Source organism: Mizuhopecten yessoensis, unplaced genomic scaffold (assembly GCF_002113885.1).
Source record: "Mizuhopecten yessoensis strain PY_sf001 unplaced genomic scaffold, ASM211388v2 scaffold10947, whole genome shotgun sequence".
Lineage (NCBI taxonomy): Eukaryota > Metazoa > Mollusca > Bivalvia > Pectinida > Pectinidae > Mizuhopecten > Mizuhopecten yessoensis.
Window position 1 is genome coordinate 129,477 of NW_018408801.1, and position 22,044 is coordinate 151,520.

General features: G+C 35.0%; 1 protein-coding gene across 4 annotated transcripts; it reads left to right on the forward strand.

Moving 5' to 3' along the window:
• The first annotated feature begins 750 nt into the window (after positions 1–750).
• On the forward strand, positions 751–22,044 carry LOC110463944 (SH3 and PX domain-containing protein 2A-like). Of its 4 annotated transcripts, XM_021518903.1 has the most exons (12): positions 751–937; positions 3,203–3,283; positions 5,977–6,052; positions 9,893–9,969; positions 11,807–11,907; positions 12,909–13,060; positions 13,892–14,002; positions 15,033–15,150; positions 15,826–16,108; positions 17,512–17,625; positions 17,848–17,940; positions 18,898–22,044. In XM_021518903.1, exons 1-12 carry the CDS (start codon positions 857–859, stop codon positions 20,116–20,118), a joined length of 2,508 nt encoding a protein of 835 aa, XP_021374578.1. In that variant the 5' UTR covers positions 751–856; the 3' UTR covers positions 20,119–22,044. The 4 variants fall into 4 exon arrangements, with proteins under 4 accessions (XP_021374578.1, XP_021374579.1, XP_021374581.1 ...); XM_021518904.1 differs by lacking the exons at positions 751–937; positions 3,203–3,283 and adding an exon at positions 5,649–5,667; XM_021518905.1 differs by lacking the exons at positions 751–937; positions 3,203–3,283; positions 9,893–9,969 and having other exon boundaries at positions 5,846–6,052.

The following is a 22,044-nucleotide window of genomic DNA, read 5'->3' on the forward strand; positions in this document are numbered from 1 at the left end:
AACTAGAGACGTATATACCAATACTACGTCCATGTCTGGCTGCTAGAACGGAGGAGCCAATATTAATGTTGCTATATTTGTAATCGTCAGTGGCATGGTCTAAAAGAGCATTATAATTTTAAACGGAATTGATTATAGACGTACATACATGTCTCGGAATGGATAAAATCACAACTCTATAACTATTTCCTTGTAATTTATTAGATTGCTAGTCTATACATGGTTGAAAGTAATAAGATATAAGGTCTACTTATATGTTTAAAGGAGAGAAACAATTTAATAATAGGATGTGATTATTTTAGTCTGTTTATGTAATCACTATGTACAGTCACGTGGTACAGTCAGTGTATATTCACGGATAAAAAATGTAGCGGGCATGCTTTTGCTGGACTCAGTAAATATTTTTTCATGCCATTTTTATGGTTATCAAATTAAAACACATTTTGCTTGTAGTATGTAGTATACGTCTCTGGTATCAGATAGATTTTTTATCACTGGGTATGATAAAATTTTACTAAACGTGGATTCAAAAATCTAATTCCGTGATTTTACTACGATAATGAACCAGATTAATTGTGGTGAAAAAAAGAGTGCGAGTGTTTCCAGCAACTATATAGTATCGGCTGAGTCATATGTAAATGACAATGACTTTTTGTCATGCAATAGTGTCCGTCACGCATTCTTGTGAATGTTGGGAGAAGCGAGACAACTCTTTCTAATACGTCGTAAGAAGCTTTCCTATGACTCAGAATATACCTACCATTATTGGGGTCATGAACTTATGCGGAAATGGTTGTAAATTGATGAAAAGGTGTATCAACATCATGTTTAGGTTATTTGAATCTTAAAAAGTAAAATGCAGAGGAAGGAAAGTCGATGGATAACCGAAGTATCGGTTCCAGACGTGGAGAAGAGACGAATACCAAGTAAACACTATGTAAGTTGACGGGAACGACCGTTGTTGACATTAGAACTAATTACCAACTTTACATGCATTGTTTATAGTATAAGATTGGTCTACAACACCTGCTGCAGGTAGATTACAGATTATGAGATGTCATTTTGACCTATAGCCATTATTTTCAAATAGGACAGACTGTATACTGAAAAGTGTGTATTAAATATTATGTAAAGATTCAATAATCAACAGGATAGTATTTGTATAAATGTGTAGGTATATATCTAGTTGTATAGTGTTGTATACAACTGTATTGTAATCATACATACGTAGTTATTTGCCTCGAAAAAGGGATCGGTCGATACTATATAATGTATTACTATATTTATGGTTATGAAGGTGATGTATTTTACAAAGGTTTTGTTTTTACACATTAATGTTTAATGTTAGGTTTGTTCATTAAATACCTTTACTTTTATAAATTATTTAAGTAATATAAGTGATCTTTACATTAAAGATGTACAACTCAACATTTTATTAATAGAGGGTGTTGTTCATTATCTAGAGGCAGAAGACCGAGGCCAAATAAATGAAACATAGATACATTTTAATTATACCCCCCCACCCCCACCCCACCTTCTTGCTTGTTTCCAGAGCAAACTGTGTCTTATCATGTTAGCTGTTGTGCCACAAATCGGCATCAGACTTTGTTCATAGTTATATTGTGGAAGGTGATATGTCACATTCTAAATTCAGGTCACTGTGACCTCTATTTCACCTCTGACCTTACTTCAAGTTCTGAAATAATGGTTTTTGGAGCATATCTCTGCCACTGTGTCATGAATGGGCATCAAACGTACATGTATATATACTGAAGGAACATATGTATTATTGGAAGATGGTGTGTCACATCTTAAAACCAGGTCATTATGACCTCAATTGGATGTTTGACTGATCTAAACTTATAAGTACTAAAATAATCGTTTCTAGATTATATTTCAGACACTGTTTCAAGAATGGGCATCAAACTTTGTATATATAGGTATACATCATGGGAGGCAGTGTACATGTGTAACATCATAAAACCAGGTCACTGTGACCTCAATTCGACCTTGAACTCCAGTACTAATTTAATGGTTTCCGGAGAATATCGTTGCTGCTGTTTCACATGATGGTACATGATATATCATGGTAAGGATGTATGTCGCATCCTAAATAAGGTCACTGTGACCTATATTTGACCTTGACCGCAATTCCTTAAATACTGTGTAATACAGATTTTCCCAGCATATCTTAGACTTTGTAGAAATGCTGTGAGCAAGGGCATTCGTAAAGCCCATGCTTCAAGTTAAATCTAGTATTCCTACTCCTGACATACAAAAAGATATGTACTTGTAAAAGGATCCAACCGAATCGGTGTGAATTATCTGAAGGCTATTAGGGGACCCAAGGTTATAAAAACAGGTGTGGTTCCCATTAGGGCAGAGGGGGAGGCCCACTTAAAGGAAATATAGGTAAATCTTTGAAATCCTAATTCCTAATTACAGATGAAGGGATTCTTAACCTCAATAAGTTTCAGAGTTAATTTAAGGTCCATGGACTTTGTATTGTTTTCTATTAGTTTTTGAACTTTTTGCATTCAAAAGTAGTTCAGTGTACATGTACTTATCTTAACTGAATCTGCATGTAACATATATGACCACATAATTTTAGCTTACACATATTGTACATGTAATAAACACATTTTCAAGTGGAAAAGGAAAGATGAATCACCAGTCAGCAGAAATGTAAACAAATTAAGGCTACTCTAGAACGTTCATGAGAATAGACACAGCTGGTGTGATTAACCGACTATCACACTGTACTGTATATCAGTGTAATATACAGCTCTACAAATCCTCACATTGTGTCTTCTGTATGATATGTATTTTTCTCATCAATGACCATCAAATTATGTTGTCTGTATGAAATTAAGTCAGTAGGAATATAAATGATATGATTTATAACTAATGTCATTGATAAAGAGTTTTTCTTCAGACATAAAACATACATGTACAGCTAAATAAAAGTGAGAGAGTTACTTTCTTTTACCGTCATATTGTCATATCAAGAACTGGTAATAGATACTATAAGACACTATATACATTGCCATTTTACAAATAGAAAATAGTATGCGAATATGATTAAAATGAGAGTTGTTGTAATGTAGTAGGACCAGACTAATTAATCACACCTGTATGTGCTGATAGGTTCCCTGTAAGATCCATCACCTGTTACATAGCTTTGTGCTTACCTATTTGACAGGTATACATCGTCAACGTTACCTGGTCAGATCACACTATCACATGCCTGTACAGGAGGTACAGCCGGTTCTTTGATTTCCAGGTAAGTGAACTTATTAATTTGTAACACCTGTAATCAATTAGATAAGTGCACTAGATACGGTAAGTTTGACATTATTGTAATTTTGATTATGAAGACATCTCGTCACAGGTCTAGTAAATTGTGAACTTAGGTTTTAAAGTTTCCTGGTCAATGTATTACCGTATATGCTATATCCCCATATTAATTTAGATGGTGGTCAGCATACCTGTGGGTTATCACACAGATTAATGTGTATCAATGCTGTCCAAACAGTCAGTTCCCCTACAGGCATATATACATGGCAGGGACAAGTTCAGGTTACCTGTATAAATGTATCTGTGTAGGGTTGATTAAATATTCTTGTTTATTAGTTCTTCTTTATTAAATTACATCCATTCCTGAAGCAACATAAAATACTGGTTCCTATTTATTTACTGAATACTTCCTAAAGTAGCACACTTAGTGTCTTGCCAACCTTTCACCTGCGTGTTATAGAGAGAAATCCTTGAAGAGACAGACATCATTCAATGAAGAATCTTGAGTTCTAAATAGTGGAATTTATCTTGTTTGCTTCATGCCACAGAAAAACCATGTCATTTAATATAAGCGCTGATTCAAGCTCTGGCCCACTTAAGGATGTACATGTACGCTACCATGAATTTATGCTAGAGCTATCTCCCATTACTAGTTTAATTAACATTTTAGTTATAATAATTTAAAATTACTTCAATAACTTAACAATTTGTAATCAAATCATTATGCATATATAATTAATCAAGACTGATACTATTACTCATAAAAGATATCTGCTAAATGATTTCTGAACAAACAAATAGTATTGCATGTTAAGGGGAGGGGGTGAGGTGGAGAAGGGGCATGATAAATAGCATGGCATGTGGCATGTACATTAGAATTGATACTGGAGATTTTAAGCAGAAATGGATTTTCAGTAAAAATAGGAATCAAATCTCTGTGCAAGTATAATTACATTAAGAATAGTAAGGTATCTTATCTTCATTAACCAGATTAACCAGATGTAATTGTAAGTTAACAATGAAATTATCAAATGTAATTAGGGTTATATATGTCAGATGGAAAACCAAAATAAAGTAATGTATTATTCACATGTTTGACTAGAAAGCATTGCAGTAATATTATTTTAAAATGGATTTGTAATCAGTTAATGATGTTAATGTACCTTATGAGGAAACAGACATAAAGGTAAATACTAGATGTAATGCACTATTTTAACTGCTGGTTTACGGCTGTGATGCATCAAAAAAAAAAAAATGCAAATTTTATTCTATATCTTTATTTGATGAGCACTGCTGAATTTAAAATTTGTTTTGTTATAATTTATATCCTAAATAATTAAGGTGAAAATTCCCTGCTGAAAGAGCCTGTTAATGGGGGCTGGTGCAGCTGGCCCTGAATAATGAGCAAAAAGCACTAGTACTTATTACTAATGATTATGCAATGCGTGTATTGTAAGATATGCCATAAATAATTTTTCATGTTATCTAAAAGATCATGATCAGACACACTTTTCCTAGTGGCTGATCCATAGGTGTGTGTGTGTGTGTGTGTGTGTGTGTGTGTGTGTGTGTGTGTGTGTGTGTGTGCAAGCTTTAATTGCCTTCATTTGCAGAAAGGGATTTTTTATACACCCACAAAATGGAGCATGTTATGCTATCATGCCAGAGGTCCATCCCTCAACACTTTCCTGTGAGTGCAACTTGTCTTACAGTTTTCAACCGAGACAGAACTGCTTCAAAATGTGTATGTGTTAGGGGAATCACATGAAGATTTGCATATCGTAAAAACAGAATCCTGCTCCACTTTTTGCAAGAGTTATGGCCCTTTAAAACTTTGTAATTCTTTCTTGTTAATGCCACGATATATAGTCCCATAGTTTACAGACCTATGTGTTACAGATATTTCATGTTTCACATTGCTTGAAAACATGATCATGCAAAAAAAATTTACCAGAGTTATTATCCTTTGATTGTTAAGATTTTTCTTGTGAGTGCAATGTTGCCATTTTTTTGTTTTATGTGTCTTTGCATATATCATAAGAACAGGATCCTATGTCAACTTTTACTAGAGTTATGGTTCTTTGAAGCTTACATTTTATTTTTGTATGCCTTAAACAAGCCCCACAGTAACCCAGTGTTACAAAATGTTCTATATGTCACTGTTATATGAAGATTCACATATCATAAAAGCAGGATATCGATCCTGCTCTTGTTTTCGTTAAAAATGAGAGATTTGGATTTATTCCAATTTTAGACCTGAAAGCAAATGGGATGGGAAGGATTTGAATAAAGTTCTGAAACTTGGGCCTTTTCCAAATTCTTTTTAATCATGTGATCTAGTATTCCAAAGGTTATGCACTGTTTTAATTGGTAAGGATTCACATCTATCATTCACACTTATGTTATTTTATCTTTTCTCAGCAGTTATAATATGTATGGTAAAATGTTTACGGTATATCCTAAGAGAAATAACAATAGTGGTTTTGTATTTTGTACCATACATAACCTGTTATTGCTTTTAGAGTAAACACATAAGTGTATCTTTGCTTCCCCCTGTTGACATAAGTCCTTGAGGAAGTCCTGTGGTCTGGTCGTATCTAACGTCACATGGTGTTACCGTCAGAGGTGATTCTTACCAACCCTGCAATCACAAACATCTTACTTTCTTCAATTTAACAGAATGAACTACTGGACAAGTTTCCCTTGGAGGCAGGCCTGCTTGATCCTATGAAAAGGATTATACCATTTTTGCCAGGTAGGTTAGACTGAGTACTTCTATAAGCTTGCCAAGTATGAAAGATATCACAGATAAATGCTTTGAGGAAAAAAAAGGACAAATTAAAAAAATTGTAATGGATATCTGTTGTGACATAGGTCGAGTACACTTTGAAGCTAACTTATGGTTGATAATGTATTTTTGAGGAAGTTACATGTACGTGTATGTTTTTCACATTATTTATAGTAGCTTTTTGTGAGTGAGTCATAATAATTGGCATGAATATCACAATCAGTGTTACAAATGTTAATAAGAATAGTATCATATTGATATATACAGGAATATGCTTATGTAAATAAAAGAATGGTTTTTCAATGATATACAGTATTCTATGGTATTAATATGAAATGCAGATTTTTATTCTATACATATATGTAAAGTTGTAAGAACATGATTTGTACCTGGAACTGTACACGTACAATGTAAGTGTTCAACATATACCGTAGCTATAACAAGGTCAAGGCTAGCATTCATTTGCTGCTGATTTGGATGTCACCAAATTTCACACAAAAAAAATCTGCAAATTAATGTACATATATACGTACTAGACATATGTTTGTATCCGCTCATCATCTTTACACTGTATGCTCCGGAATACTTACCTATAAATCAAGGTTATTACCTGTATACAGAGGTTATTACCTGTAATATTGGGGTAATTATCTGCACATCGGTGTATTACTAAATACAGGGATTATTACCTGTATTGAAGGGTTATTACTGGTCAACAGGGTTTATTTATATATCATAATACCTGTATTCCAGGTTATTTACCTGTATCCAAGCTAAGGGTTATTACATATACCTTTATTCAGGAGTTATTACTTGTATGCAGATGTTATTACCTGTATATTGGGATTATTACCTGTATATAAGGGTTATTTTCTGTACATCAGGGTTATTACCTGTATACAGGGGTTTAGGGTTATTACCTGTTTATCTCGGTTTGTATGTACTGTATACAAGGGCTATTACCTGTATACAGGGGTTTAGGGTTATTACATGTTTATCTCAGTTAGTATGTACTGTATACAAGGGCTATGGAACCTGATCTTATCATAATACATTTAAAACAGGTATGAGATGTTTTCCGTTGTGTAGTAACATGCACTGTAACTTGTCTAAAACAAGAGTTCTGGTCTTTATTTATATAATCCTGTCTTCCCCCTTGTGTAGTGTACGGGACACAGGACAAGGTTTGGGATACCCCCCACTCCACACACACAAACACACTAGTGTATATACTGGATATGTTATGTACTGGACAAGAGTTAAAAACTCAACTCCCTGTGGTGTAGGTATTTGACAAGATTTTGTTAAATGCCTTAATTAAGGGCTCGGCTAAGTTCGATGACCACTTTCAGCGGACCCCATTTGGTGCAATAACAACAACAAATGTAAACCAATTTTCTTCAAACTTTGTACCAGGGTTAAATGTCTTAAGGGCTCAGCCAAGTTTGATGACCATTTTCAGCAGACCCCATTTGACGGAGTTATGGCCCCTTAAATGACGAAAAACATTATTATCTTCTGTTTCTGTTCATTAACTCTCGCAAATAGTATCCGATTGTCTTCAAACTTAGTAACAGGGTTTAACGCGTTAAGGACTCGGCCAAGTTTGACAACTTCTTTAATTGGACTCCATTTGGCAGAGTCATTATCTACAGTTTCCGCTTTAAATAACTCTAGCAAATATTAGATAAGGGTTTTTTTTCTTCAAGTTTCAAGCTATACATCATGTCTCAGCAGCACGATATTCACATGTTTAAACCTAACCTCAATGATGTTTACCTACAATATGTCCTGAAAGCGGGGGATATAAATTCCACGAAAAGGATGTAAAGCCTCATCAATCAATCAATCGTGGTACTACAAGTACCTTCCCTGTAGTCTGGTTGGCCTGTAGTTTGCACAATAATCAAGTTTTGGAAAATAAATTACTTCAACCCACCTTTAAGGTCACAGGGATCCAATGTGTTATAACTTCTTATGATGACAAATATATGAGGCCTAGAGAAGTGATATGTAGAAGTATGTTATTGCTAATAAACTAGGTACACATTTTGGTACCAAATACTGCAAATAAACCAAGATGCATGCATTGGGTTAATGAAATTTGGCCTGTGATTGTATTTGCAGAAACATCACTGTTACAGGGTAAAACATGTAAAAAGGTTTCAAATAACTTCTTCTTTAGAACCAAAATATCTAGGATCATAATAAAGGACATGCAGCTTGCTGGTTAAATGGGCTAGTAAATTTTGAAAACATTGGATTACCTTGCAGTTGATATAGATATGTATATATACAATATATGAAAGGCCACATGTGTCAAATAAATGTGTTACAACAGGTAATATTCTGGTAAGGTGAGTGATTTGTAGGCCCTATGGGCCTCATGTTTTTCTATGCTCTATATCTGCTTAGGAAACACTAAAGAGACTAATTAAGTTACCGGGATACTTGAAGTCTTTATCTTTTCCTTTTTGATCCTTTTACTACAGCTTATTAGCTTCCAGATTCTTCACCTGACAGACACTTATGTTTACTTATTTCTATCCTTTTGCCCTGTTTATAATTAGCTGCTAAGACTTAATCAACCAAACAAACAAATCAGTACCTAAGGAATAAGTTATGTTCTAAATATAGCTTATAGGGTGTAAGGACAGCTGGAGGTCACTGGGGTTAATTAATTTCATGCAAGATAAAAGGAAAGCTTATTCACATGCATACTAAGAAATCTCAAGTCTTGTGTGATGGTCATTTTGTAGAGATGACCTGGGGTAATTTCTGTGTATAAATAATGTAGAGGTTACAAGAGGTCATTTCTAAGTAAATGCCAATACATGTACAAGAGATGACCAGTTGACCAGAGGTCTTTTACAGGTAGTTATTTAAAGATACTTAGAGATCATTTTAGTGTTAAAGTCACTATGTACCTGAGATCATCAGAGATTCTTTTTGTGTGTAAAGGTCATTGAAGTTATGATGAAAGGTTGACCATGTATCTGTAAATGATCACAAGGGAAATATATGGTCTATCTTATAGATCTCATGTACAGTTCATTGAATACCTAATTAGAGGTCATAGCTGTAATGATAATAGTTTACAATTAAATAGGTCATCTATATTATAGATCAGTGTAGAGGTCATTGAAAACATGAAGAAAGGTCACAGATGTATCTATAATTATGACAAAGGAAATATTTCATCTATCTTATAAATTAATGAAGATGTTAAATTACTAAAGACCTCATTCAGGATCAATGAAAAGGTCATTGAAGACCTAATTCAAGGCCATATCTCTAATATAATCATGCACGATGTAAAATAATTTGATCAATCTAATGTGAAGGTCATTGAACACCTTATTAAAGGTCATAGCTGTAATGCAATTTTGTATGATGTAAATTAGTTAGGTCTGTCAATCTAATGTAAAGGTCATAGAAGACCTAGTTGGAGGTCATATACCTATAATGATTACAGTTTACAATGTGATAAGTTATCTATATCACAGGTCCGTGTAAATTATATTGATCATGAAGACTTAATGGAAGGCAATATATGGTGATCATGATGTAAAATTAAATAGGTCATCTATATTATAAAGGTCATTGTAATAATATTTTTATCTACATGTGTTATTATGTTTTAAAATGCACGAGTAACTGTACATTTCAAACAATCGTTGATGACTCAAAGTGTACAAATCATAAGTAGAAAGGAAATAGTGAGTCAGAAATTACGGAAGTGTTATATTATTGTTATTAGTACTAGTATTGCCTTACTGCTATATTGACCTTTTAATGCAAACACAGGGAAGATCTACTTTGGGAGGAGCCATATTCGGGATGTTGCCTTGAAGAGACTTCAGCCTATTAATGATTACTGCAAGGTACAATAAGGTTTAAATCAATGCATTTGGACATCAGTCAGTTTGTATGTGTGTATTTGGAGGTTAAGTGGGTTGTATGTGTGTACGTGTATTTAGACATCATTCAGATTGTATGTGTGTGTTTTGAAATCAAATGGATTGCATCTGTGTATTTGGACATTAGCTAAATTGTTTATGTGTATTAAGACATCAGACATGTTGTATGACTTGTGTGTTTAGACATCAGTAAGGTTGTATATGAGGTTCTGGACATGGTTTTAGTTGTAAGTGTGTATTTTGACATCCTTTTAGTTGTATGTGTGTATTTTGACATCCTTTTAGTTGTATGTGTGTATTTCAACATTATTTTAGTTGTATGTGTGTATTTTGACATCCTTTTAGTAGTATGTGTGTATTTCGACATTATTTTAGTTGTATGTGTGTATTTCGACATTATTTTAGTTGTATGTGTGTATTTTGACATCCTTTTAGTTGTATGTGTGTATATTTTGACAACATCTTAGTTGTATGTGTGTATATTTTGATAACATTTTAGTTGTATGTGTGTATATTTTGACAACATTTTAGTTGTATGGGGTGTATTTGAAAATTTGAAAGGTTTTTTGTGTGTATTTGGACATATGTCAGGTTGTTTGTGTGTATTTGGACATATATCAGGTTGACCGTTGTTTGTGTGTATTTGGACATCATTCAGGTTGTTTGTGTGTATTTGGACATCATTCAGTTTGTTTGTGTGTATTTGGACACATGTCAGGTTGTTTGTGTGTATTTGGACATCACTTATTAAGTATTATGTGTGTATTTTAACATCATTCAGATTGTATGTGTGTATTTGGACATCATTCAGATTGTATGTGTGTATTTGGACATCATTCAAGTTATATATGTGTTTTTGCACATAGTTTAACTGTGTGATTTTTCGACTTCATTCAAGTTGTATGTGTGTTTTTTGAAGTATATGTATATTTTGACATCATTTTAGTTGTACCGGTATTTGTGTATTTGACAGCAGACAGTTTGTATGTGTGTATTTGGACAGCAGACAGTTTGTGTGTGTGTGTTTAGACATCACTTTAGTTGTATGTGTGTTTTTAGACCTCATTCAAATTGAAAACTTCCGTAATCGTTGGTATCGACTGAGGAAGTTAATAAGATGAAGATGAAGAATGAAGAATGTGTGCTTGGACATCAATCAAGCTGTCTAATGTGTATTTGAACATGATTCAGTTTGAGTATATTTTTTGTCATCAATCAGACTGAATGTATGTATCTGGATATCAGTAAGATTGTTTATGTGTATTTGGACATTGGGCAAGTTGTATGTATGTGTTTGAATAGTAAACTTTATACACAAGGAAGTAGATTAGCTTGCTTAGGTTTCTACACTGTATTGTGTGCTTCTGCCTAATGTTTTCTAACTCTTGTTTCACACTTGAAACTTGAAATGTGTTTCCTCTTTTATATCTATAAGGGATATTTGAGTCAATGACTTCCTTATTCATTGAAGCATTATTTCTTGGTATAATGAACAGGAAATTTGTCATTAAGTAAAATTTGTAGATTGTAACTTTATATTATAGCAACTGCATGCATTTGTATAGATCTGATTTACCGATAGCCAGATTTACTTTACAAAAAGATGTACCAGTCATTTTATAAATACAGTTTAAAAATAAACCTGTCATTAGTTCTCAGGTATAGTTACCAAGAGGTATTTTGAACTTCCTCTGCCAGAAATTAAAATTAGAATGTAAAATATCTCATATATGACATTTTTGTTAAGAACTACAGTTGAATACTGCCAGCATTCCAGGTGTTTTGGGTATATCTGTTTTAGGCTCTAATTACACTGCCTGCCAAAATCTCCCGTGGTGAGGACGTTTTGGATTTCTTTGAAGTGGGACCTGAGGACATTGTTCCAGCAAATGAAAAAACGCAGTAGGTGTCTAGGAGTATCCTACAGAGATTTAGATAGAAACATTATGAACAAAAAACTATGGATTCTTTTATCAAACAATTTGGATATCGCTACACTCAGAGCATGTATGTAACATTTCTATTTTAAATCATTTTGAATGACATTTTTGTGATTGAACACAGAATACAGAGTTATGTTTCTTGCTTTACATAAATTTGCATATAAGGAAGTCTAAAAAAATCTATTTCAGATATTAAATCATACAAAGATTTTAGGCCACAAATACCTTTTCCATATGTTTTAATCTGTATACATTAATATTAATTCTAAACTTGGTATTTTAAATTATAAATTAATTAATTTTATCTGTTGCATTGTATATCAAAGTGTTACGGGTGAGTTTTTTTTTACAATGATACCGGTTTTTAATTTTGTTTTATGCTTTATCGATTTAATCACATCTGACAAATATTATCTCTCTGGTAGCTACGGCTTGTTATTATTTCAATTTCTGTGTAATTTTCCTGTTCAATTTAGGATGGGTCATATACATTGTATGTCCTGAAAACTAACAGGTTTTTGGTGGACAGGAAATAAAACATCTGAAATGAAACGCTTTAAGTAGGACCGAGCCGTAAGCTGGCTTGCTGGCATGGATATGAAAGGCCAAGAATTAGTTATAGAATCAGCAAAAAGTGTTTTCAGATAGATTTGGTCAAATACAGCAGTTTCAGAAAACAATAACAGTTTTGAGCAAATTAAAGGTGTACCAGGGTAATTGCTATTTTTTGTAAATGCCCCTGGACAGTTATAACTACAGAAATTTTGATTAATGAAGATTGGAAATAAGAAATAAACACTTAACCCTTTCACTATTGTAGACTGTAATGGACTCCTCCACATCAATACATGGTAGAGTCTTCTGAGTTACATAGGGTTGAAAGGGTTAATATGTAGATACATAGATGAAGGTGTATAACTTGAGAATGGACATACTTTATCTGAATTTCTTTGGACTCAGGATGAAGACAAAGAATCGGAACATAGAGAAGATCTCCGGCCCAAAGCTTGCGGAGGAATATGTGGTGATTGGAGATTACAGTAAGGAGGACAAATGGGACCTCAACCTAAAGGCTGGCATGGTGGTGGAGGTCGTGGAGAAAAGCGAAAGTGGTAAGTCAGGTCAAGGTCAGATAAAGTCTTTAAGACCATGGAGAGTTATCAAGGTCATACCTGCAAAGATAACACAGGTGATTACATAGTGGGATAGTTGTAACAAGGTCATAAAATTAACATTAAATGTATCAGCATTAGATAACAGTTACAGTCAAACCTGCTCATGCCACCACTTCTACTCATGAGAGACCACATGTGTTAAGAGACCACTTAAGGAATGTTCCCCGTTGTAGTGATTTCTCTATGAATTATACCGATATTAAGAGACACCTATGTTAAGAGACACCTATGTTAAGAGACACCGATATTAAGAGACACCTATGTTAAGAGACACCGATATTAAGAGACACCTATGTTAAGAGACACCTATATTAAGAGACACCTATGTTAAGAGATCGGTTTTTGGACTTCCAAAATATTGTCTTTTAATACAGGTTTGACTGTAACTTCTAATTAAAAAGCAAACTCATTGCGCGGAAGAAAATTTTAGGACTGTTTGCAGAAAAGCTGATCATATAAGATATACATTAATGCTTTCTGATTTATCCTCACTTTTAAAGAAGACAACTTCCACTCCTTATGGTTACATATAGTACTGAGTTTAACTCCTTTGTTACTTATAACGTTCTCAACATTAACCAGCTTCACAAAATAATTACATGTTAGTAAAATACTTAATTACTTGCTGACAGGTTTCGCCAGTTATGCCTTCTCAGTACCTACATTGGACCAGTGTTGGCTGTTCTCCCGTTTATTATACTAGTTTCTACACTTGGTTGTTTACATGTATGCCCCTCTTGACTTGCATTATATTACGTATGATGATAGGTTGGTGGTTTGTGACCATTGAGGACCATCAGGGCTGGGTCCCCAGTACCTACCTGAAGAGGAAAGATGGCCTGAAGGAGAACACTACCCAGAGGCTGCTACCTGGGGAAGGTAAGGTGTACGGGTGTGCTAGACTTGAACAATGAAACCTGTCTTCACTGACATCAAGGGGGCCTGAAATATTTTCTTAGATAAGAGAGTGCGTCTGTTAAAGACTTTTAAGACAGGAAAGTATGACAGACTTCACAAGATATCTTCAAAGTCATGTGTCAGTAAGATCATGTTTCACTGTACACCTGGGACTTTCTGTCATATATTGTTACCCATTGTACAATCAAGTTTCAGCAATGTCACAGTTTCAAATGTTTTCCTAGATAACATTATACATATCTGAATATGGTGACAAAAGGTATGTAGAGAATAATGTTTGGGATTGAGTTTTGAATTCATGGTATTCCAGTAGTAAAATACGGTATAGCGCTTTAGATTCTCGGGGTCAATATTTCGTGGTGTCGTATTCAGTACATATTTACGGGATCTAATTTCACTGTCCCCATGTGTCGTGCAAAGTATTTCGAGTGTCATCATTTAAGGGTTAAACCTTGAAATACAGGTAAACCCATATATATGTAGAACAATTGTATGTGTCCACATTTTTAGTACCTTAGGGGTAGAAATATCCTATAATTTTGTCCCAAAGAAGCCCACTGTAGGGCCGAAACCGGTCGAAACTACAATAACAACTTATTGCTCCTTCGCCTGTTGTGATTGAATCTATTTTATGATGTTCTCACTTTTACTCAATCCCCTGCATACTTTCGGTTATCCAGACGAGGAGCAAAGGACCAAATTATTCCACCATTTAGAAAACCACGGCGTTGGGTCTACCCTTGCCTTGTTGTAATGTTGATGTTACAGGCTAAATTCAGGGTTTAAGTGACATTGATGGATTGTTGATGTGAGGTCATTGTATTGTTGACGTGACGTCATACCATTGTTATGAATAAGGGAATACCCCGGTCTCACCCTAGCCCGTCTCAACCCTAGGGTGAGACAACAATATCTCATACTGGTAAAAGTGCGGAAACACCTGTCCAGGGTATAAAGAGAAATGTTTATGATATACTTGTCACTGTTACAGAGGAGAAGTTCATGGTGACGGAGGCTTTCTCTTGTACAAATGAAGATGAGATTGCACTGGAGCTGGGTGTTATTGTTGACGTGGTGGAGAAAAACCTGGACGGTTGGTGGATGGTCAGGTATAATTCACCAAGGGATTTCCTTTACAGGATTTTCAATATGATATAAAAATAACTTGCTGTGAAAAAACACATTAAATCAAGCACAGGTCCAATATAACAGTATTTACTTTGTCAAAGCTTTCTTCAAAATTTTAGATGAGGCAACCATTTTCCTCTGAACAAACCAAGAACTTGAATACCAGCTACAAAGCTTGTTATTATCAATGGACATGTAGTCTGAACAAAATGATATTTTGTTAGTGATGTTTGTTTTATGTAGAAATGTTTGTCATTCTCAGTTCATGAGCAAGCCATTTTCATCACTTGTTCATATTTATGGTGGGCATATTTTCTCATTGATCATGTACTGTGATGTTTTTATTACGGAGGATATTTTTGCAGGTCAATATTATGATCGCGAAAAACATGATCTGCAGAATTACATGACAAGCTTAAAATTGAGCCGCAGTGATAAACTTCATAAACTGTAATGTTGTCTTGAAATAGCAAGCATATGGTTGTAACGTTTCACATACATACAGAGTAATGATGTTTAAAAGTAGGTTATATCACACATCTAATAGTCTTGTTGATGATTTATTTAACAAAATACACTACCTTGTTGTTTCTCAATATTCTGTCATAAAGCCTAATATCATTTGACTCTTTCATTTGTTTGTATTATATTGACAGGTACATGGGAAAGGAGGGTTGGGCCCCAGCCACATACCTCATGAAGGCAGAGAAAGCCCACATACAGCGTACGGCCCGTCAGTCTGGAGTACAGGTTGTGGGCACGCTTAGCGATATCAGTGACATCATGTCGAAAGGGAATGAAGATCAGGCTGTTGGGGCCATGTCTGGAGTTGGGAGTAAGTTAGGACCAGGAGGTAGGAAGTTACGGAGACAGAAATCTGGGAGTCTGGAGAGAGGGGGCTCCATCCGACCTCCACCTCGACAAAACTCCATCAAAAATGTAAGTTACTGTGGTCCAGATTTCTCAGCTACTACTTTACATCAATTAAGTCTGAACCAAGTAATGCAAACATTTGCTGATATATTTATTACTTTGAACTAAATTTGTGTCGTCTATTGACACAAACTCCACAAACTCCTGTGTTTATTCTCACCAATTCAGTATCCAAACTGTAGCTCCATTTATATGCTATCTGGTGGTTTCTAGTGATATTTTCATTTTAACAAAATAGTGATATAATGTTTTGGTTAGACATTCACATATCAGAGAACATGTTCAGCTTTCACTGTAGTGTTTTTATCAACAGGTCAAAAACATGTGGAAAACACAAAAGTGCAGGTATAATGTATGTATTTAAAAACTAAAAAATTCTGGTGAATTTCCTTTCCACGCCCTGCATGCTGAAAAATTTTCCCGTATGCAAATTGTTCCTCACCAACCTGCTTTAGCTCAGCAGCCCAACACACATTGCTGATCATGAGCAGTGAAAGCTAGACAACATGTAATGTTACCCATGACCCCGATTCCTATAAAGTAGGATTGTTAAAATTGGCCCATTTCCATTGCATCAGAGTAACACAACCTACAAACCCTATTTATTGTGGTGGTTGGTTCCATGTTTTGGTTCCTTTGACTGGCCTATTTCACAACTAATGATGGCAATGGTAATAGTGTTGAAGAAGATTTTGCAATCTCTGTCAAAAGGACTAACTTTAGGTTTTACCATACTATTTTTATGATTTGTGTGTCCAGCACATCAGAAAAGAAAAAAAACATCAGATGAATAAATTAAAAAATGTACAAACCCTTGACAACTCTGTTTCGAACATCACAATGTTGAATGAAGAGGGGTGCAGTGAGCTTGCTAGCAGAACAGCCTGCAGTGCTACACTCACAGAATCAGATTTGAATCAGTAAGGAATAGCGAATTACACTTAATTGTTTGATTGTTTGAACAGGTGAATTAGTCAAAGTGACATATTGAGAGCAGTTATACCCAGCACGACGTTGTCATGGTCATCTTTTCCTTTTGAATATTATTATTAAGTATGTCAAAACCCCAAGTTTATCTGAAGACACAGTATCAGAAAAAGTGCACTGCTGGTCTGAAAGACATACTAGTAACAGAAATACCTGCTTCCAATTAGCACTCATTAAGGTGGTATTCGGCTGATTTTAATAAACAGTAAAAGGTTGTGTTGATAATGTAATCAGTATGTTGTGTCCTACAGGGTGTTAACATGTTCCATTGTTTGTGTTTTTTGACTGAAGTCCAAAACATTACACACTACATTAAAGGAACATTGACCATATACAATTTTTTGCAGATTGTTTTTAATTTTTAGGTTTAATGATTTACTTTTGTGATAATCTTAAATAAATATTCAATACTTTTCATTCAGATCCAACTTGATGTGGCGATAAAGGAGGCTAAATCACAGCGTTACATAACGATAGCAACCTTCAGTGATACAGTAGGGGACGGAATCAGCTTTGATAGGGGCCAGGAAGTCTTGGTAAATATAAGATATTACTGTTACATTATAATCTACAGTTGTGTGGAGTCTAATGTGACATAGTATTGTTGTGTAAACTATTTCTGAATACACATATATATCACAGTTCTCAGACATAACATGGTTTGGTTTGTGATGTTTACACATCTATTTTCTTCACTGGTACAATTGTATATATCATAAACGTAATACATGTAGATATATAACTTTTTTTTCTTACAGATTTCTGAGAAGACGGACGGTGGATGGTGGTTCGGAGAGATTAACGGTGTTAGTGGATGGATCCCCTCCTCTTATTTGGAGGAAATTACAAATGTAATTTATCTTTATTCTTGCTCCATCACAAATCTTGTTTATCCTTCCTTTGTCACAGATGTTTAACAGTTATTGTAGATCCTAACTCCATCATAAATGATTTTATTTATGCCTCCTCCATACAGAAATTCTGCACTCAATTAAATTGGAGACACTGGTATATATCCATAAGACTCATAACATCTATGATGAGTTTGTGGCTTATATACAAAAGTCTCAACCCAGGAGTCAAATTTCTTTCGGTTGAACCAAGGGTCTGCTGAGGTTAAGATTGTTTTGTCTTCATTACATAGTCATTTTTGATTAAGCATTTTTTTCCTTCTCTTATAAGCTCTTGTGAAATAGGTCGCAATGTCAAAATGATGCTGTTATGTTACATGGGTAATAATAGTGCTGTACCCGGGCCATCCCAGGCCCCTCTGGCCGGGGCCTTCCCTGGCCTCTCTCCCTAGAGGCTCACATTCTCGAACCTCGAATCTACACTCCCACTCCTAACTCTTGACTCCAAACCCTATGTAATTATCCTGAAGTACTTTTAACAATCTTTCCAGCATTAAATATTCATAAGTAGGATCTATATTATATATAAATAATGAGGCACGTGCAACAATTTAATCTAACTTCTAAGCTAACTTGTTTTTGGGAGCTCACACTCTCGTTCCTATCTCTATGCCATTCATGACTGACCTGGTCGCCACTAGATGGATAGCCCTTTAGCACCATTTACAATTCCACAGTCCCCCTTCAATTAATGCACTGTGTTATCCAAAACATAAGATTTGACGTCAAAGTACTTTTGACCAAAGTGCTGCTCTCTATTGATACCCACTGTCTTACAGGTTATAAGATGGTTCCATTCTTCATCATTAATTATCAAATTTACGGCCAATTTTGTTACACATCGTTAACTTCATTTATCTCTAATATATACTGATGCAGCAATGTTGATATTTCCAGGGCGACATTGAGGAAGAAGAAGACACTGTCTACCATGAGGTTCCAGAACCATCAGATGAAGAAGACAAGTCTGAATCAGAGGAAGATGATTGGTACCAGGAGGTAACAGATGCAAGAAAGTCCAAACATGATGAAGATTATCTTGAACCAATGAAAAAAGCAGATTCTGAAACAATCAAGTTAAAGAAATCTCCAAACAAACCTAATACACCTCTGAGATCAGTGATTTCAGAGGACGATGATACTGATATAAAGGGATCTGTTTCACAGGCCCTGAAGACTAAATTTGAGAAAGAGAAAACTGCAGTTAATCCCAGGCCGTTTACTCCTCCGAAAAACAACCGCAGGTTTAGTGGGAATCAGAATCAAGGTGATGGAGAATCATCACACTTGGCAGATGTCCTTAAAGCTAAATTTGAAAAACGACAAAGTGCTGCTACTGAAGAGCGAAATCCTAAAGACAATAATAATGACACAACTTCTGCAATTAAAAAGCAACCACTTTTGCCACCGGTTAAACCAAAAGTGAAGACTGGTTCTTCTCCAAGAGAAGACATTCAACCAAAGCCTAACGGAAAAGCATTGCCTTCTAAGACAACCCCACCGTCAAGACCATCAAAACCAGCGCTTCCCAAGAAGGAACCAGTTAAAACTGACGGCACCTCAGATTTTAAAAACGTGTTAGCAGCCAAATTTCAAGCCCGAACTAGTGGAATGGTATCAGATGAATCAAGTAATTCTACTCAACCTCCTCCTGTTTCAAAGAAACCTGCCGTTAAACATAATGAAAATGACAAAGAGGATGTCAGTGGAAACGTTTCAACATCTGCTTTGAAATCTAAATTTGAAACGGATACTACAAAACCCACCCCAGTTCCACTGAAGCCCAAACCAAAAGGCCACGCTCAGACTGGCCCCCAGTTTAGAACATCCAAGCCATTTGTTCCAGAGAAGAAGATCCTTCCAAAGCCCGCAATGAAGCCCAAACCAATTGTGTCTGCAAAACCCCCACCCCCGGTTTCCAAACCATACAAAGATAAAGGACAAGCAACCGTTAAATTTATAGCAACTGCAGACTTTTTTGCAGAAAACGACGGAGAGATATCATTCTATGCCGGTGATTCTATAATTGTTAAACAACAGCTTGATACAGGTTGGTGGCTTGTGTCCATTGATGGAAAGGAAGGCTGGGCACCGGAGTCTTATCTTCAGAAAACATAGCAGATGTGTCATCATCATAAAAAAATCGAGCAGCAGCTTTCTAGTCACGAAGTCGAGATTTTGTAGTGTTCAATTCCTCTGCGTTGGAAGAGTTATTCCCTATTAAGCGCTAATTTCTTCTTTTTCATTCAAATTGAGCTGAATGTATTTGTTTACGGGGGAGGCATTTTACAACTCTTGTGTATCATCGATTGAAACAGAAATCATCAACCATCGGAATAAGCTGTTTTCGAGATAATTTTTTTCAAAATGGTGACAAGTTTATAAATAATATCCTCTTTGTTATCATCCATAAACTTCTATGATAATCTCTGAATTAAGTGGTTCCAGTTATTTTCCAACTATGCAGATGCATTTCGCAAAAAAGCGAACATGCAGGCGTATTCGCGTATTATTGTTGAATTATATAGTACAAATCAAGCTAGTTATTTTAAATGTAAACATTTTTGCGTGCGAAGACAAATGCAAAATTTAGTATAAATAAGCGAAAGTCGAACCAAATGCGATGTAAGATATATTTCTATATGTATTCTGTGTTACTTGACAAGTGAAGTATTTCTTTTGAGTATCCGTGACACTTGAAGATTGCAAACTATATTCAAACTTAACTATTTTTATAGTTTACTACAAAAACGCTTACATCGAGTAGATTCAGAATTGCAACACGTTCATATAATGAAAAGCTTTTTTAGTAAGTGATCTGGTATTTCATTTCGGAGTTATATTACTGTTTAATTAACAATTGGATTGGGCAGAGGAATTGGCTATAAAAGCCCGTTCCATATAGCAAATGATCTGGTATCCCCGCATAGTGGTAAAAGGAATAGTTTTAGTCACTGCTTAACGGCTTTCAATCAATTTAACTATATCTCTATGACATTTAAGACAGGGACTTACTTTTGATGATAAATATGCCGTCCTATATATATTTTCTGTATCACCAACGTAACGACGTCGTCACTGGGATGGATCTTTGCTTTCTGTATTAACATGTATTCTGATCTTGTTTCCTTAAATTGTCCCTTACGATAATGTCATAGAGATATGGTTCTATTGGTTAAAACTATCCATCAGTGACTGACACTATTTTACCACCTTTGGGGATATAAGAGTACTTGCTGAACCATTTAATATTAGCATACATTAATACAGGTTCAAACACTTATTCAAACAATGACTCCTGATACTGGAATCATTCGTTTGGGAACTTGTTTTTGTGGGGATATACAATACGTGTCCTGCATTAGGATGATGTCAACGTGTCAATAGTCTGTACTATCCTTCAAGGATAAAGAACCGTTACGATATATATTTATCATACAGTTTGCTGTATGAAATTATCCAAGTTTATATTTGTCATACGCTCTGATACCAAGTTATATGGTCTGCTCGAATCGGGTGTCTGTCCGTCTGCCTGTTGACACAAGTTCGACCGGAATACTTCTTCGAAAGTACTTCATAGATGTCAATGAGATTGTATGCACTTACTAAGTATGCAAAGTAGTTTTTACTGTGCAATGCATTTTCATTTATCCTGTATCTTGTTTTGCAGTGTTAATTAACATGTGCCTTACAGTTTTTAGCTTGTATACAAAGTAACGTTTGGGTTGAAATTGATACGAAATAACTGCGTCAATGGAAACTGCAAACATTATACAACTGTGCCTTCTTGTCAACGGAGGAGCAGTGTGTCCTTGTAGTAAAATCATGTACCAGAGTCATTTGTTGTATATTGTAAACACGTAATGCCGAGAAGAGACATTGTTGCGAAAATCCGTTATGAGCAAGCTACAATAGAATAGTAATCTTCGGGAAAAACCCTTTTAATTGCTACTGGTAATGCACATATTAATCGTATCACTGCATGAACGAGTTTTTATATCATCTTGTTAACCGAAAGGCATTAATTTTTAAAGGTTTTATAAT

What these genes read in the sequence shown, in the direction of transcription:
- LOC110463944 (XM_021518903.1), top strand. Translation starts at nt 857, where the DNA reads ATGCAGAGGAAGGAAAGTCGATGGATAACCGAAGTATCGGTTCCAGAC. An exon ending in GCCGGTTCTTTGATTTCCAG is followed by an intron (nt 3,284 to 5,976) that starts GTAAGTGAACTT and finishes TCAATTTAACAG; the next exon opens with AATGAACTACTGGACAAGTT. An exon ending in CTATTAATGATTACTGCAAG is followed by an intron (nt 9,970 to 11,806) that starts GTACAATAAGGT and finishes TATCTGTTTTAG; the next exon opens with GCTCTAATTACACTGCCTGC.